This window comes from Cyprinodon tularosa, unplaced genomic scaffold (assembly GCF_016077235.1).
Source record: "Cyprinodon tularosa strain WSP-4 unplaced genomic scaffold, ASM1607723v1 ctg783, whole genome shotgun sequence".
Taxonomy (NCBI): domain Eukaryota; kingdom Metazoa; phylum Chordata; class Actinopteri; order Cyprinodontiformes; family Cyprinodontidae; genus Cyprinodon; species Cyprinodon tularosa.
Window position 1 is genome coordinate 95,729 of NW_024039544.1, and position 19,662 is coordinate 115,390.

Sequence of the window (19,662 nt, forward strand, 5' to 3'; positions counted from 1 at the left end):
ACACTTAATTTAACCTCTTACACCCTCAGGGGGTATAAATAAATTTCTGCCTGACAAAAACACACAAAAGTAAATCACTTATAGACTCACAGCTATTAGATTTAAGAAGAAACTTTTGGTACCTCTGTAAAGGTAAGATGTCATAGAATGGTTTTCTGGTGTCAGCACCATTGTAGCTTTGACCCTGCCTGAAATATTAGGGACAAAATACAAAATATTTTGCATTTTTTGAACCTCGCCAAAATTTTCTTTGAAATAAACATTGCAAAACACTACCAAAATATTATTTATAGCACAAAAAAGTAGTACAGACTTTTAAATCTAAATGTTGTGTAAAAATATACCAAATTTGGACTCAATCAGATGAATCATATTTATTTTAGAATGGTATTAGTGAGAAATTTCTTAGGCGGAGGGGCCATTTTGGCATATTTATCCAAAAACGTCACCAAACTGTGCCAAATGTGTTTTTTACATCAATACTGGGGGTTTGTTAAAATTACAAGGTCACGTAGCAGCTGGACCCACCGGTGGGTCCGTAGGGTTCTAGGGGTTAAGAAAGTTTCACTTATTTCTAGACCATTTTTACAGTGTGTCAAAACCTGACTGTGCTCTTAAACATTGAATTAAAATAAAAAATGTTCATCTGTTTATTTCAGGGGATAAAAAATATTTCTGCTGTAACCGACAATCTTAAAATAGAGCGAGGATTATCTAAAACAGAAGGATCGCCAGCTTCAGTCAACCCACAATGGAGGTTAGGATTAAAAACCCAGGCCATAAGCTGACTCGGTTTGATCTGCAGCCGCAGGCCGGACTTAATCAACCTTAAAGACGTAACAAGCAGCTATGTTTGGGACCACATTCTGAGGAAATTGCTTTTACTTCTACAAAAATGTCCGGCTTTTTTATACAGTACCTTTAAGATTTTATCTCTTGCTCTCATTTGTGTTTTGATTCCCAGAATTTTCCCAGCTTGTGCAAGACTTCGTATTAACGATTTTTAGTCAGACACACATACACATACCACAATTTATGGGTGTTATTGTACACAGTGACAGTTTAGGACAAATCTCAGTGGGTAGCACTGGATAAACATGGTGTGGCTGTGTATCTTCCCAGAAACATAATGTTTTAGCCCCAGAAAGCAGCACCACTGAATGGATAAATGTGGATCACAGGATAAATATTTAGATCTGTGGAGCTGATGTACGAGCTGAAGCCGCTCTCTTGGCCGGCCTTTCTCCTGTCTTCCACCCCAGCACACGGGAAACGAGTTAAAAAACACATTTCCAAACATCCCCATTCATTACAAAATCTATTAAGCTGACGTCAATGTGCATTACATGTCCGCGGACTGAGACAGAGGAGACACTGTGCAGCCCCCGCAGAGCACTTCTATAAAGGTTTTGTAGGTGTCCGTTTTAAAGATTGGTGGATATCTCATTGTAGAGCTCAACTCCCACAGGCTGTGATCATGGAGATCGACTCAAAGCTTCTCCAGTGATGTTTAGCAGTTGGCTGCTGATAAGCAGCTTACAATATGTCTTTATGTTACACCGATAATCCAGCCGTTACAGTCAAACGCTTGATTCAGATCTGTGGAAACAAAACTCCCTCTGTCCTCCTAAGATAAAAGAATAACCCTCTCTAATAACTGGATAATAATCAATATACATTTGTATTCATCCTCCTTTCCCCGGATACCCCTAAATAATACATTTATAACAAATGCAAACTCTCTGATGTTTGTTAGAGCCCATCGGTGAAGAAACACAGTCATGAATACCAAGGAATGCCGCAGACAGGATAGGAATACAGTTTTCTGGTCCTTATGGCTGAAAGTTAGAGCAGAATTTGGTTGTAAAAAAAACATCCCACGCTCTAAGCATCTCAGAGGTCTTTTAAATCCGCAATCTGACCAAATACAAACCCACCAAGACATGGGTTTAACTAGCCAGGCAATGAGAGCAGCAAGCAGGGAAGCCAAGAGGCCAGTGATAACTGGTGGAGCTGCAGAAACAAACAGCTCAGTAAACAGGAAAACTTTTTGTGTACTCCACACATTTGCACTTTATGGTAATTAGGGATGCACGATATTGGGATTTTGGCCGATATCCGATATGCCGATATTTTAAAACTCATGTAGCCGATAACCGATATCGATACCGATGTTAAAGCTGGACAAAAATAAGTAGTCATTGAAAATCGCAGTTTTGTTATCCATTTCTGACAATTTGAAAAATAACATACTCAAATATATTTTCATATGCTGATATCAAATTGATTTTTAAAAAACGCCGTATCGGTCTATTTTACTTTCAAAATCTCGTGAAATTTCATCGTTCTGTTTCAAACTGTTGTGATATTTTGCAAATTCTTGTGAGATTTTTTTAGTAAAATAGATCGATACCGCGTCAATATATCAACATATAAAAATATGGCAACATTTTGTGAATTTTCGGGGGAGTTCGTAGCATAACGATGACATATAGCAATATTTCATTAGTAAAAGAGATTGATATGGTGTTTTTAAATGGCAATATATCAGCATATGAAGATATTGTGATATTTTAATGTCTCAATATTTTTTCCCTCGTCTTTAGAAGTTTTTAATTCTGTAAAAAAGAAGTTTTTAAGGAAGAAGAAGAAGTAGTATTTTTCATTTTTTTTAGACTTTAGAAACTCAGAAGCTGATCAAATATCGGGTTAAATATCGGTGGGGTGGCCGATGTCCGATATTCAGTTTTAAGGCCGATACAGGCCGATACCGATAGGGGGCCGATTATATCGCGCATCCTTAATGGTAATGGTTGATTCCCATTGACATACAGCAAGAAGCAATCCGACATAATTTATGTGGGATTCCCCCTTCCCGAAAAAAGAAAGAAAATAGTAGAACAGTCAAAAATTGCCGTCTCAAATGTGAAACAGAATACGAATACACATTGTGGATTTACCAATAGATGGCCAAGAAATAACAATAATAAATTGTTCATGTATTTCTTATAATGGACAGTTTCTTTACAGGTAAAAAAGTAAGCATTACACTTCTTCCTGTAGCTTTTAGTTATTTTCCTGATGATGCTGTTTATCTCATCTTTAGTATTGAGAAATAAATTGATGATTGACTGAATAAATACTTCTAAAAATGATGAAATCGCCAGCTATTGGGCTTCCAAAAAGTCAAGATATAGTATAACTGTAAAAAAAAAAAAAAAAAACATGTAGTGTAGACATCTGTTAGTCGATAAACATACATATATTTATGACATTTTTTTCCTGTCATATCATACCTATGACATCAGAGGTTGCATCTGTTAAGATACAAGTTCAGAAGTTATAAATACAAGTTGCAAATTAAAAGTCCTGAAAAATTACAGGTACAAATATACACCCGTGGTGAAGCTGTTACACTCCTAACCAGTTGATGGCAGTAATGCACCGTCGCAGTACTCACACTGCACCCTATGCCGCAGTATGAAGTGTGCCCCTGGTGGAAGTCCATGTAAACATTCAAGTGTGGAAGTTACATGCAGATCTGAAGAAATAGGATGGCATTAAAAGTAATTTTGTACAACACTGAACAAAGGAAATGAGTCAAATTGTGATAAGTACATTCTAACTATAGTGTGCCTCTTCAGAAGGTGACAGTATAATTTTACATTTACAATATGTCTTTATACATTCTGCAGTAATTGCACAAGATATTTTGCTGTCAATATGTGTTTTTTTTTATTGAATCCACAGCAGGAGCAGAAAGGAGAATCGGAGCTGGAGAATTGGGACATCCTATGCACTCCAACCCTCAGCTGGAACGCACAGTTAATGGGCGCAAGAGCAGAAGTGACAACATAAACTAAGTGATGAATGATCTGCCTTGTTACCAGCATTTACATTAGTGTCGTTTGAAATCAAAAATAATTCATAGTTTCCATAAATATTAGAGGGATTTGGCCAAGTGTTAAATCTTTTTTAGTTTAACTGGATGCAAAAGCCCTCAGTTATTTGTCATGATTGGCTTATAGGACTAAACCCACATGCAGAACATCTCTGGAGACGGTGTAAAAGTTTAACAATATTATTTATTGGGGAAAACACACAGAGAAAAATGGACTGGTTCTGGTACAGGTCCGGGACTGGGATCACTGATATCTGGAGAAATGGAGAGTTTGATTAGCCAGGCAGTTAGATGGTTTGATGAGTGAGTAATTTCTGAATGTACCTTGAAGTGGTTCTGACAGATCCTTGAGATGGGGAACCGGTTGGGTCCAGAGAATGTGGAAGTAGCAGAGAGCTCAGCAGCAGCAGCGTCTAGCTTCTGGCTAGAGAGTCTCAGACTTGGGTTTAGTTTTCCTAGCTCTTCCCTGAGAGCTGAAGGAGGAATACAGACTGAGATCTTCAGGTTTAGCTTCCTTGGGCAGGCAGGCAGGTTTCCAGGTAAAGCTCCTCCAGAGCTTCAGACTTCAGTCAGGCTTTCTGTGAGTAAAGAAGACAGAGGCAGGTTAGAATCCAGTTTCTCTCTAGAGTCTACTGTGATTCACTAGATTTACAGAGGCTTAGGTTTGCTAACCAAACTTGGTCAACACTGCTGCGTCGAAGGAAGGTCTGACTGCTGCTTATGTAGGAAGGTCTCCTGATGGGTTGATGAGCTTCAGGTGTGCTAGAGGCTCCAGCCCAAGAGACCCACAGCGCTCTCTGCTGGAGACAGATGGTAGATCTCCAGATCCCAACAGTAACCCCAGTTCCTGACAGAAAACATATAACAGAAGAGGATCCTCGGCACCCTCTGGTGGGCAAGCCTCAGGATCCCAACATTATTTAGAAAAAGATCTACAGCTTTTTTTCATTTGGGGAGTGGCGGCCTAGTGGTGGGTCCCTGAGCAAGATCCTTAATGTCGGGTTCATAAAATGTAGGTTTTTGCTTAAGAAGAACTGAAATACACAATTTATGGATATAATTCCTGCAGGAAGGAGAGACAGTTGAACCCCAGACTCAAACACACTGTCTCCCCTTCCTGCAGGAATTATATCCATAAATTGTGTATTTCAGTTCTTCTTAAGCAAAAACCTACATTTTACGAACCCGACATTTTGGTGCCGAAACCCGGGACCTCCTCCGCAGAGCATTTTATTAACAGAACATGACACATGGTTACAAACAGAGTATTGTTCTGACAGAACAATTGATCAGTTCATGAAGACAGAATGCTCCATCAGAATGACAAGGCAGGATGGTCTCCTGACTGAATCATGAGACAGGAGTGGAGCATCCCCTTGCAAAAATGTTTCATAAACACACATTAATTTTATAATCATCATTGAATAAACCTAACACTTAACCCAACACTGCCCCCCGGTTGCCGCACACTGGCAGCCCACTGCTTCCAACGGGGATAGGTTAAATGCAGAGAGTTAATTTCTTTGCTCTGTACTTGTGACGGTGTAATGACAATAAAATGCTGAATAAATAAATTAAAATGAAGTAGAATATCATGCATTATGCAATTACAATCACAGAAAGGACCCCTTCAAAGGCCTACCAAAATATATAAAAGTTGCTGATTTATCCCTGACTAGATAACTAACTGTACTTTAGTTTGTTTCGTATCTTTTTATTAGTAAAAACAAACTTAAAAGCATTTTCTTTTGCAGTAAAAGAGAAAATAGGAAATGGGTTAGACACAGACTGAGTTGTTCCTTGAACATTTCAACTTTACAAAAAGCTGTTTGCAGCTTTCTGTAAGTTCCATATCACTGCATAAATAAACGCATCACCAGCATATGAATATATTGTAATTTCTTCACCTGAATCTGCTGGCATAAACCTCTCTGTAACACCTCAGTCATAGTAGCTGGTTGTTACATTGCGGTAGTAACACAGGGACCGGTATTGACATGCTCAGACTTCCCTCGGCCGTGTGATGAAGTGTTTCTGTGTTTGAGCGCAGCCTGTCTTGGCCTGTCAGTACAGAGAGCTGCAGCCTGTACAGCTCATTGACCGCTGATGGCGGGAGACACACTCAGAAACTAATGGTACGAGCTGTTTGTGTGCAGCACATCCAGAAACCTGTGCAACGTGCGCCAAGAAACACAGTCCACAATGATAAAAAGACAACCATGATCTCAGTACTTATCAACTGTTTTCCACAAGACACTTTAACCATGGTTATCTGCTCACACACAAATACTGCCTCTGAACAGTGAGCTATAGTTGTTTAATGACTCATACTTGGCTGATGTAGGATCTCACTATTTTACTGACATCATGCAGACTGCACTTTGGAGCGGCTATGCATCACATTTACTCTGTATGCATGAGGAATCTATTTCTTTTTTTTTTTGCAAATGAATTTATAACTACTTTAATTAGGCCTTCTTTAACAGATTTTTTGTTGTTGCCATTTTTATCTAGAGAATTGGTATTCTTGGATGTAAGGCTCAGAACAATTGTTGGGACTTTTGCTCTAATGAGGAGGAACATCACTTGGAAATATTTTTACATTTCAATACAAATATTAAGAAAATAGTGTTAATATGAACTTTTTCCTGTTTGTTAAAGATAAAGCAAACCTGCACTGAGGCATAGGTTAAAATAAAGAGGGGTCTTCAGTTCCACATCCCACACAACACAAAGGTGGCTGGAATCCATGTGGAAAGTCTGCATGAACTATGACAGCGAGACAACCAAACATTCACACAAAGCAAGCTGCATGCAAAGCGATAAATGGTGTGTGAATGCGTGTGCGCCAGTGTGTGGAATCTGTGTGTCAGAGGGCGGCTGCTGGAAAGTAAACAAATCAGCCTTTTTGCAGCAAATGATACACTATGTAAGACCTCTTAAGTGTGCAAGGGCTTTTACAGCATCCCATGCTACGGAGGGTTAACGTCAATTTCTGTGATTATAGTTCGAGACACGAACGATAACACCAAGTAATAATGCAGCTGAAAGTATTAGTAATTATAAGAGGATGTGGAGTTAAAGGAGATCTAAATGATTTGTCTGGTTTCTCTCTGTGTTTGGGATGACTTTTTTCTGTCAGGTGAAGTCATTTAAAAAACTCGGGTCTGATAAGAATATCTGGTGAGCTCTTGTTATTTAAATATGTTGAATATATATATATATATATATATATATATATATATATATATATATATATATATATATATATGAGCTTTTTTTATTTAAATATGTTGAAAAAGATAACATGAAACTCAAATATATATATATATATATATATATATATATATATATATATATATATATATATATATATATATATATATATATATATATATATATATGAGCTTTTTTTATTTAAATATGTTGAAAAAGATAACATGAAACTCAAATATATATATATATATATATATATATATATATATATATATATATACACACACATTTATATATTTATATATATATATATTTACATTTATATTTTTATATAGATATATATAAATGTGTGTATATATATAAACATATATATATATATATATATATATATATATATATATAGATACACATTTATATATATATATATTTGAGTTTCATGAAGTCTTATGTAATCTTTTTCAACATACTTAAATAAAAAAAGCTCATATATTTATATATATGAGCATATATATACAGTATATATATATATATATATATATATATATATATATATATATATATATATATATATATATATATATATATATATATATATATATATATATATATATATTTATACATTTTTTATGACTTTGTTCAGTCAGACCAAATACATTTTTGCACAACAGCAAAAAACAGAGGATCAGACATCTGTAGAGAAAATGGGCAGCAAAAATATGTATTTATTAGAAAGGCTTTTGCAAAACAGAACTACTGTCGGTGGCAGCTATAGGTTAGATTTACTTGAGGGGGGGGTATTTTTCTTATGGGGGCACAGAACAGAAGGAACAATAAATAAATCAGCAAGAGGGAACTGTTTAGTATGTTATGTGAGCAACAGAGCCAAGGTTTTCAGATTTCTGATCTAACAGATAAAAACTGTGATCTTATCTTAAAGGTTTAGTGGAGGATGTTATTTTTCTTGGCGGGTCATGAAAATAAGTGGTCCTCCTAATTGTGAATCATTCTGGTGATGTGTTTACGTAAAGGCCGTCCTACGTGCTCGTCCCCATTTTCACTTACCGGTGGTGAGTGTGACATAGTGGAAAAATTGCTAATCTTCTTTTAGAATTTAAGCTCGTCAGAGTGATGTAAAAAGCAATGTTTAAACACAGCGTTCACGAGGAGAAATGGGGTTTTCTTTCCAAAAATTCATGAAAATCCTCTACTATACCTTTAATACGGTTGGAGCTTAAAGCTGACTTACCTTTCTGTTTAATTGTAAAGATGAAATATCACAATATTCCAAGGGATTAATCAATTAAGGACTCAGATATCATGACTCATCACTAAAATGATTTAGGATTACACTGCAAACGGTCGGGCCAAAAGATGATATGTCAAAGTAATGAGTTATTTTGTTTTTATAATAACATAATTACATGATGATCTTGAGATAAGATATTTTTTTTAATTATTTCAAATGTAACTTATCTTATTCTAAGGGAAAACTGTCTTTACTTACCTGCTAAAAGATAGGGAGAATACACTCAATAATAATAATAAAAAACGTACATATTTTAATTTTCTTACAGTGTTTTTAGTAGGGCCCCCTGGCCCCTGTTGGCCCCTGTTTAGAAGCGACTATGCTGCAAAATAAATGGCGACAGCAGGAAAGAATATTTGTGGAAATATGAAAACAACATCTCCAGAGCTTGGTGATAAATGGGTCTTCTAATAGGACAGTGGCACTAAACATATCATCTTATTAGTTAACAAGAGGCTTAAGGACAATATATTCATTGTCTTAGAAGTGGACGTCCTAAAGCCCTTTAAAGTTGTGAGGGATTACACTTTTGTGTGGATGAATGGGCTAAACTACTTCAAGCTTGTAAGTTAGATACTCCAAACATTCGACCAAAGGCAATATGATGTGCCAAATATTAGAGGAACATATGTAAACATCTCACCTTGAGGATAGTACTATTATTATTATTATTATTATTATTATTTCATCTTTTGTGCCTGCTAATAGACAGAGGTTGAAATGGACGAGTGGATGGACATTGCCTACCCTGAAGGGTCATTTAGGAAGGGGTGTGGTCCACCAGAAGATGAATAACAATGGATATTCATACAGAAAAGTAAGATGGAGTAATTAACAGGGCAGTCACTTTTTTAGGACCATGGGAGGATGCAAGAGAGAGTCTAAACATGCAAACTGTAAACATAAAGAACCAAGACCAGGAATTAAACTCCAAACCACTGCGGCCGCATGCAGCCCATAAACAGAAATAATTCAGATTAACTAAACTAAGCAATGCAGGGTTTAATCTGATCCAATGTCCGACTGTATTAAGAAAAAAATAATGCCTCTGGCAGACTTAAGGGTTTAAAGTGACATTTGAATAGACTGCCTGGAAGTTGTATAACATTTTTACATTGGTCCAGTTAGATAGGTGATTTAACTATGACATGCTTTGTGACACACCTATGGAGCTCATCACTGAAGCTACATCATTAAAATATCAGTGGAAACTTGCAGAAATCTGCTCAGCGATTATTTTAAAAAAAGGCTTGTTGTTAATCAAGACATTTTCCTTTTCCAAAGGAGTTTAATCCTATTTGAAAATGTCCTTTATTAAAATATTAACACCTTATAAGGCAAGTTAGCCTTTTGATCACCTGCATACCCCTTACAAATGGATTCCCCATTTGAATTTCTTCTAGGAGCACTTTTGTTATTTTTCTTAATATATTCAGGAAAGTTGGCGTTTCTTGTTATTACATCGACATTCATTTCTGCCATCAAAATATCCATATTTTTAAGGTTATACAGGTAATAAGGTCTTGTCCTGGATTCCAATAACACTAATGGCTTGAAATTTGGATTTTCAGAGTATTTCACTGAGTGCCCTATAAAGAGTTAATGATTTTTTTTAAATGCATTCTTTTTTTTTTATAATTAAACCTGTCAGGGATGTATATTAGATCATTTAGGAGTTTTTTTTAAAACTATATAATTATTCCATATTGCTATCGGTGCTGAATGTGATGCTTCAGCACACAGAAGCCAGACGCCTCTGTGTCTCGTCCTTATTTGCGTCCATCAGTCTCTGTCCTGCGGCCCGACAGCACTTCTAGGCGCGCAGCTTATCTGCTCCCAGTGTTTACCCCTAAATGGATCCCCATTAGCAGTTAAAGGATGAGGGGGGGGGGGGGGGGGGGGGGGGAGAGGAGATGAGCTTTCAAATCCTGTTTTGTCCCAAATCAGCTGGTTAACAGCTCAGAAGGACAAATCTCCATCTTAGCGCACAGAACAGGAGCTGCAGAAACGCACCAATCAAAGCTCAACTTCCCACTACAAAAACAGTGTTATTCAATTGTTTGTGTTTGTTTTATATCAAAACTATTTTAAAAGCAACTGAATATTCCTGACTGGTCTTCACTTTAACCATCCAGTCAGTTCCCACCTGGATGCTTCAGGTGTTCTCGCGATGTTTGTCCACAGACTTATTGCTGCTGTTTTCCGCAGTACAGGACATGAATGTGTGGCTGTAATTATACAAGAATGGCCTTGGGAAACTTCTGTTTGAGGCTGGAGGAACAATTACGCGCAGAGAAAACAGCAATTGATGCTTCCCCACTCTAATTTTCACACAACTCTTTGGACAATTTATCTTCCCCGATGATAATTTCAGCAAATATCTGGACAGGTGTTGGTTTCATTAACCTGAAGAAGAAGAAAAAAACGTGTTGGGACTGAGTTTAGGCCAGAAATATCCCACGAGAAGAGTGAGTTGCCATTTATAAAGCGTAAATGTTAATTAGGCGAACTAGGAAACAAGTCGTTTTTTTTTTATTCCACAGTTGCAGTCTATTTTCAGAGGAAGTAAAGTGAGCTTCCTCTTTTATGTTTGTCTTAAAATAAAGCAGCATTTCCTGCTTGCTTTGGTCATTTTAACAACCGGAAACTGAATGTGAGAACATTTAATTAAAAATTAAAGTAAGTTTGGAGGGAATTAAAAATAAACAATTCAAACTATTTTTATTTTCTTCAAATATGTAATAAAGAATCGTTTTTATATGGAGATTCGTGAACTATCCTTAAAAAAATACTATTTAAAAGTAATATTAAGACAACACAAATCCATTCCCCATTTATCCATCTACCATCTGTTTACCGGAGAAATATGCATTTTAAAAGCATTTTATATGAGTAATGAATCCTTTTTTTTAACTTATTTTTTTAATAAAGCACCTCTTAATTTGTACATTTTGTTTTTTTTTTTATTATTATTATTATAAATAGTTTAATTCAGCCTCTCAAACCAGAGACAGCTGTCACCAATGGTCCCTTAAAGTAGGCCTACAGCTGTTTAAATGCTGCTTTATAATTAAAGTAGGAAAAGTTGCTCATTCGCGTCCCAAAAAAAGACCGAATTAGAAACTTAAACTATTCCTAAAAATTAACAAGAATCTACCTGATTTCTTTACACAAGAAAAACATGAACATTCAATTAAGAGCTGAATATGTGAACGCATTTTTTAAATAAAACATTTATGTTAATGTAAAGGTATGCATCTATTAGTTGTTCAAATAAATGTAAAATATGTAATTAAATCAATAATTATCCAAGTAATTGTAACAGTTTGAGTTACAAGTAATGCAAATGTTTTTGTCATTTATTTAATCATATTTAGTTACTTTAACACAATTGTTTCATGTAAGCAGGGTAGGACATAAAACAAATGTGTTAAAGTAACTAAATATGATTAAGTAAATGCCAAAAGCGATTGCATTAATTTTTTCAGAGCTGTCATTTTCTTTTTTAGGATTAAATCATATTGCAGCTTTCCCACACCCTCAGTTTTCTCAGTTCTCTAAATAGAAGGAAGAATAAAATCTGAATTTTTCTTGAGTAAAAATAAATATATTTTTGTAGATTACGTATGACATCTGAACATTTTTGTATAATGGGTCTATTACTTGGCATAAAAAATATTTTTTAATTTAGCATACAGGATAGGGAATTGCTGCAAAGTTCTCTCTAAAGGCAATCCAAACGGATTTTCTTTAGAGAGGAAACTTTTTATCAGTTGTTTTAATGAACTGAAATGTTTACTGCAACCAGTTTTAAATATGTGCTTCCAGAACTCAACTTTGAAGGCATTTGATGATGTTCTATTTTCTGAGGATTATATTAGAAGCCTTGGATTTTTTTTGGTTTCACCTGTGAGAAAGAATAACTTTTCTCTGGCCTGAAATAACAACCTTCCTAGAAAATAATAGGAGCATGAATCTCCTCCCCTCTTCAAAAATGTCCCCGTCCATTTTCCTCATCAGTCTAAATGGTGAAACTTGTAGCAATAATACCCCCTTCTTTCAGACAAACGCCTCCCCGCTGTCTTCACCTCCAGCCCGGCTGCCCCTCAAGCCTCTCGGCTGGGGATCTCTGCAGAGCTTTTCTCGACTGACAAAAAAAAAGGGGGAGAAAGAAAGAAAAACCCTCCCGAAGGAGAACAAAAGTGACCACATTTTCCCTCCGTGTCCCCTTCTCTGCGCAGAATAACCCGCTGCCTGTCGCTCAAATGGGAATATTAGGACGTCAATCTCACGGCCCCGGTGCGCTTTTGTCTTTGCTGAGTGGCCGGCTCTGCCTACCACCCACCTTTTGTCCGACAATCCAATAAGAGCTATTATTCCTGCTTTCCAAGCTCGGCTGCAGATCGCTCTTCGGGGCTATTTTAGGTGCTTAATCGCGTCCTTTTAAGGAGCTCAAATGGAGAAACACTTCCTCCTTTCAAGGCGCTTGGCACCGGGACAAAGAGTCCCCGTGGCCCGGCCTCCTTCAGCAGCTCCCCTCTCAACATGTTTATGTGCAAAATTCAGCTCCCAATTTGCAGCCTTGCATCCAAATCTCTGAACTCATGGTGGTGACCTATTTTGGTGGATTATATTAATATTTATGTATTTAGATGTTCACACAGCCCTCTTTATTTCCCTTCCAGCACCGCGCAGAAGGTGAGCTCAGAAACAGCAACTGGATTTCATCCAAGTACAACCAAAACGCGTTTTGGCTCTTTAATACTTTATTTGAATAAATGTAAATAGACTAACAATCCTCTGTTGAACCAAAAACACTTTCTTTTCTCTCTAAAAAAAAAAAAAAAAAGTTAATCTTTAATAGCAAATATTTAAAAATATGTCCGAGGTTTGATAAGAAAAGCGCATGGTGTGCGCGCATTGCCCCCCTCTGCGAGACAAACATTCATGGAGCAGAAAAATAATAATAATAATAAAAAAAATCACCTTTTAGTGATATAAAGCCTCAATTTAAACAGTTGTTTTTAATCTACAGATGAGTCGATGCGCACCGTCTCTAGAAAACACTGCTGCTTAGATGTTTTGCACCAAATTGATAAAAAAAAAAAGGAAAGAAAAATAAAAAAATGAAAAGTTTGTTTAAAAAAGAAGGACACTTGTTTTGTTCTGGGAGGCTACCAGGCACGGATCCCCTGCAGGGAGCCCTGACAGGATGTGACCGCTGTCCCTTGATGTGTTTGGGCTTGCGGGGAGCCACCGAGGCCGCTCACGTTTCCCAAGTTCATGTTCATGAAGGCGTTCTGGGTCCCTGACGGCGGCAGGGCGGGGATGCTGGTATAAGAGCAGCTGTAGTTACTGTTATAAGCCGGGCTGCTGTAGGTGTAAGCCGGGTATCCGTTATAGCTGTACGGGTTGGAGCCGTATGGCGCAGCGGCAGCAGCCGCGGCGTAGCTCTGCGCGCCGCCCAGACACGGCTTCCCGTCTCTAACCAGCACCGGCACGGCGACGCGCCGCGGCGGGGGCGGGTGGTGCTGCTGCCCGGCCGCTTCCAGAGACTTGTCCTGCCGCTGGCGCTTGCATTTGTAGCGGCGGTTCTGGAACCAGATCTTCACCTGGTTGGAGGTGAGCTTCAGGGTGGAGGCCAGGTGCTCCCGTTCCGGGGCGGACAGGTAGCGCTGCTGCTTGAAGCGTCGCTCCAACTCGAAGACCTGCGCCTGGGAGAAGAGAACCCGTGGTCTCCGCCGGCTTCTCTGCTTCTGCACCGGCCTCTCCGACTCAACTAGCCCGCCCTCCACCGCCTCCTCCTGGGACACCAACCCGCAGCTCTCTGGGTGAGAGGGGAGAGTCGCGTTAGATCTGTTTAACTAAACCTTAATTTACTGACATCTGTATAAAGATTAGAAATGAAAGGAAAGGTTTGTATTCTTTTGTTTTGCTGTAAAATAAAAGAAGTGATGCTGTAATTTATGTAAGCATATCAGAAATCTGAACAAACCCAGAAAACAGCCCAAAATGTCACAGGAGCGCTGAAAAAAAAGAAATGTTGCATCTCAAAAATAACTGGAATATTTTCTACAATATTACAACCAACTGTCATTTATATACAAATCCATACCACAGATACACAAATCACACATTTGTCTATCTGTCATGTGTCAACAATACAGCTATGTGGAGTGGGGACACTGTAAAAATGGATCCTAATTTTAGGCATTAAATTAAATCAAGTTCTATTTTCTCAAACAATTTCAATTCTGTTATTTTCAGGATTTTTATTATTTTTTTTCTAACCTTTTTTTTCCAAACCTAATTATATTGAACAAATATATAGAAAAATATTATTTTAAATTGGCTAAAACTGAACTAATTCTACCGAGAAATATTTTAAAGTGTTTTACAATCCAAAGAATTGTAATCAGATAGTTCCAACAATATGTTTGAGTATTTTATGAATACAAATGTTTTCCCACTGCTTCCCATTTTTATAATATGAGTAAAATAAAATAAAATTAACTTTTAATAAGCTGAACTTTCTGTTTGTTTGTTGTTCTTTTAATTGTGTTCCTAATAACCTGATTGTTTATTCTGGAATAATTCTATAAATATCTGGGATGTTATTTTCCTTAAGATGGCTGCACCTTTCCAATATAACGCTTTCTATCTTTCTATCTTTGCGCGCTGCAGACTGTTTATCCGCGCTACTTCTCCGTGTCACTTCTTTACAAGCCTCTTTAAACTAATTGTCGGTTTATGGTCCACACATCATAACAGAGCCCAGAGAAACAGGCGCGCAGCTGAAGCACTAGAAAGTGTTTGACATGAGCGCACTTCCATGGATCTGTCTCAGGCCTCCACCATTTGATAGCTCTTTATTGGAGAGATGTCGGCCGCGCAGAGCCCGCTGCTCCCTCAGATAAAGTGGGAAACAAAAAAACAACAACCTTTTCATGTGTTTTATTGACTAGAGTTTGATTATGAATCCACCTTCTTTTCATTAATTTGTTTTATTCACTCTTAAATACCCAAGTCTTTTTTATAATAATATTAAAAAACATATTTTCAAAGAATTTTGAAGAAGTTTTGGATTTAAAATCTTATAAAACATTTCAGATTAATTGTAGATTTTGTTCTGCAAACAGCTCACCTGTGTTACAGATTACAGTTTTAATGTCTTGACAAACATAAATCGTTACGCAAATCTGGAGAAAATTGATTTGCCTGATAACTGCTCTCCTCAGAGTCTTGAGTTAAATAATAAAACTCCTAAAAATGATTTTCTGCAGCTCATTTCCTTCCCAGTTGGGTGTAGATGTGTTTGAACTCACTGCTCTCCTGCGCCTCCAGCTCTGCGGCCTCCAGCTTGGCTCCCTGCAGCCCAGGATGGACGTACATGCTCGGGGAGAGGCTCGGATCTCCGCGCTCCTCTTCGCGCACCGCCAGCGCGCTGAGATAAGCCAGGTTGTCCTCTCCGTCCGAGAAGGACGGGCTGTCCCGAGGCCCGGCCAACATGCAGGACGGTGGGCTTTGGAAATGCTGCTGCTGCAGCTGCTGCTCCTGCTGGGAAGGAGAGCGAGTCAAGTGCTGCTGACTGTGGACCCGGTGCTGGAGCTCCAGGGAGCCCGACTGCTGCTGCTGCTGCTCCAGCTTGAGGATATCCTTGACGGAAAACGGCGTGGAGGTGAGCGGGCTCTGCAGCATCATGTCATCCAGCTCCAGCTCTCCTGCATCGACGAAATGAAGCCCGCCGAGTAACATGCACACCCCTTCTCCTGTCCCCGCTGTTTCTCTAACAAACAATCCAGCTCAGGAGCTTGGGTAATTGGAGGTCCGCTAAGCTTCTGGAATCCTTCATGGCCATAAATCGCATCAAAACACGGCTATTACCGCCGGGTTCGTCCATGCAGCCCTTCCGCTCTGACAGATCTAATGTCGGGTTTAGTGAGGGGACTTCGGACCGGACTGTCGGAGGCTTCTCTGCCTCTTTTTGGGGCGAGGGGGAGGGGTGTGCGTAAAATCTCTGGGAAGGTGGGGAGTACGTGACGTAACTGCGCGCTCCCCGTTTATTTCCCCTTGGAATAATCTGCTGGACATGGTTACTAATGCTGCTGCTGTGCGCATTCTTTGGACACCCTTTACGCACTGATTTTGCTCCAGGAAAACACAAACTTTCTTCTCTTTCCATACTTCCACCAAGGCTACATTTATTATTCTTTCTAGACGTTAATTCACGTTGAGCAACAAAACTCCAGTTTCTGTTCCTGCATAAATCATTGGGTCTCATTGAGAGGAGCGCCACTTCCAGCAGCTTTGTCAAGGCCAAGTTTCCCCAAGCTCGTTGCTTTTTAATCTATTTCCTCTCACTCTCTTTTTTCGTGTGCATGATGGGAAACTTGTGGAAGAGACGCTGATGTTTAATCCTGTATCAGATTTTAGCAAAACTAAACTGAAGCTGAAAAACAGCCATGCGGAAACACAAACAGGCTGCGCTCACTGGAACGTTCCAAAACAGGTTCCTTCATCTTGTCTTATCTTTTGATATATTATAGCAGAAAAAAAGACATACAATCTATCAGACCACAAGGACAGATGTTGCATAAAAACTGCTTTTGGTGAGTTTAAGTCTGAGTGCAAGGTCTGGGTTTGGTTTTTTGATGACCTGGATAGAGATGCCATGATTTAAAGTGTTTTATTGGAGCGATTAGGACCCACTTTTAACCTTATTGTAATCTGTTTGGGTTTTTTGGAAATGATTTCCATTTAAATATTCCAATAAACACAGGATACAATGATAAAAAAAAGCATTTCTTATTTTCTAACTATATTCAATCATGTATAAATCACATACATTAAAATGAATGGTATTGAGCCTCAATAGACTAAAACACAGAAAAGGAAGGAAGGTCTTTTAGACAAACATCTTGAGAGAACAAGATATGTTTAATATTTTCCTGTTTATTTTTGTTTAATTTCGTCAATTTTGGACAGTTTAGTCAGTGCATTTATCAAAGCTTTTTTGTTTTTTGCACTTAGGTTTATTTTTACAAATTGTTTTTGCAGATGAAACTAAAAATTATAAACCACATGACAACTTTTCTGTAAATCTGCATGTTTTTTTATTTTAATTTTTTACTTTTTGTAGCACTGGGTGATGCATATGAATAGAGGAGACTAACCAGCCCTGCCTTAGCTGAAATCAGTTTCTAGCAGGTGTGTAAATAATCTGATTATCACTGTTGATTGCAGGAATAGATGTTCAGGCCCCCATTTGAACTTAGCTCAGGGCCCCATGGAGGCTGGACCCGGCCCTGGAGCTTCCTACACAGACTTAGACAAAGTTTATTGTCATTTTGTATAGATAGTGTATACAAAATGAGGCTGCATACAGCTTGCAACGATGAAATGAAGATAAATATAACGTGCAGCAGTGATACACTGCTGCTTGAACTCAATAAAGAAAACCTTCTTTGCACGAATTAAAATAATAAAATCAGGAATATGGGGATTTCTTTTTTTTTTTTTTAGCCCCACCTTTTTTTTGGTTGCTGCTTTGAAAAGTTTACATTTTAAACGTCACTGTTTGCAGCATAAACTGCAGCTGTAATGTTTGCAACATTCTGTGTTGGACCGTGATATAAGAACATAGTCTTTTTGTCTTTTCAAAGAATTAAGTTTTAATGAAGTTTAAATATCTTCAGTTTTTTAAAGCAAATATTTCCGTCCAGATTTCTTAAAGTAAATAAAACAATAATTTTGTTTGCAGCACATTTAATCTCTACTCTGATAGAAATCTCAGCTGCAGAGTCTTTTCTTGCAGTTATTTGCCAGAGAAATTAAAAGTGAATAAATGGATTTACTGACTTTAAACTAACCGAAAGTCTCTGAGCTGCAGCTGAAGTGTCTGTCCAGCTCTGCAGCAGCCCTGCAGCCTGCTGTCCTCCTTATCTCGCCTGTCGCATTAATACCCACACTGGGCCGATAAGCAGGGCCCCCCGGGGCAATTAAAATTCCTCCAGGAAAACTTACCAACGTTTTTAGCGCTGCCTAATCTGCTCCTATCAGCCTCCTTTCCGCTTTGCTCGCCTGCTTGTCATCCCACGCCCCACTGGCTGTGTTTTCCTCTGCAGGTGGATCAAGATCTACCAGCAGAACTAGGACTGCATGACCCAGGCAGAGGAAGGTCACATCATTTCAGGTGGATTCATACTGAAGACGCTGTTTGGATTCATTCATTCTGGGTTTCTGCTGCTCTGTGGATTAATTATCCCTGCAGGAATTACACCGAATTATGCTTCTCAAATTAAACATTATTCATACCAATTATGTAAAGGATGCACTTTAAGATAATCTCTGGAGAAAGTCGGATGAATATGGAGTAAATTAATAAATTATACTTTTTTTCTTTTTTAATGCAAATAAATAATTAAATCTGTCGTAGACATCAGCAGGTGCATCAACCTTAAGTAAAAAAATGTGCTTCAGTTGTCACCTTACAACTCTTCCTAAAGCATAATAACATTTACAGTAAAAGATATTTCATGGATACAGGATATCTTTGTGATTTGTGCAGAAAATCAATTCATTTTCTGTTGTTTATGCAAAATGTTATCATAACCCACTCAGCTAATGCGGGCACACACACAGCAATGTTACTAATATGGATTGTCTCTGCAATAAAAAAAATAAATCTCAGATCTGACATTAGAAGGTTAATAAGTCCGACTTTCTTCTCTGATATACTATTCAGGTTCTTAACAGACGTTTTAAAGCAGCGTTACCTTTGGCTGCAACGTAGGATAAGGAAAAATAGCCTTCTTGTAGCAAGCTGGCCAGCAGTGTGCAGCAGCAGCAAGCAGAGGGTCAGGGTTGTTCTTTTTTAACATTTTTTTTTTAACCATTTCATTGAAGTTTATTTTAGTTGCACAAGTCAAGTATCTTTTTATGTCAGTGTAACTTAAAAGCAGGGGGGGGGAGTAATGAATTACATTTACTCAAGTTACTGTAATTGAGTACTTTTTATGAGTAATTTGTAATTTTCTGAGAAGTTTTTGAAAATATGTAATTTTTACTTTTATTCGAGTAAATTTTAACCTAAGTAGTTTTACTTTGCTACATTTAAAACCCCCTCACGTTACTGAGTTAAAAAAATAAATAAAATACTGATGGTGAAAAAATTAAATGTGGCCCTGCCTTGCAATTACCCTTTATATTGTCTCATAATCCAGTGCTGCGTTTCAGAAGA

The 19,662-nt window shown here is 37.9% G+C and overlaps 1 protein-coding gene across 1 annotated transcript; it reads right to left on the minus strand.

The window, feature by feature from the left end:
• Positions 1-13,166: 13,166 nt before the first annotated feature.
• Positions 13,167-16,415, minus strand: LOC119773777 (homeobox protein Nkx-2.5-like). Its single transcript, XM_038270909.1, has 2 exons — positions 15,749-16,415; positions 13,167-14,250 (listed from the first exon to the last, which is right to left on the minus strand). Exons 1-2 carry the CDS (start codon positions 16,176-16,178, stop codon positions 13,598-13,600), a joined length of 1,083 nt encoding a protein of 360 aa, XP_038126837.1. The 5' UTR covers positions 16,179-16,415; the 3' UTR covers positions 13,167-13,597.
• Between the last annotated feature and the right edge of the window lie 3,247 nt (positions 16,416-19,662).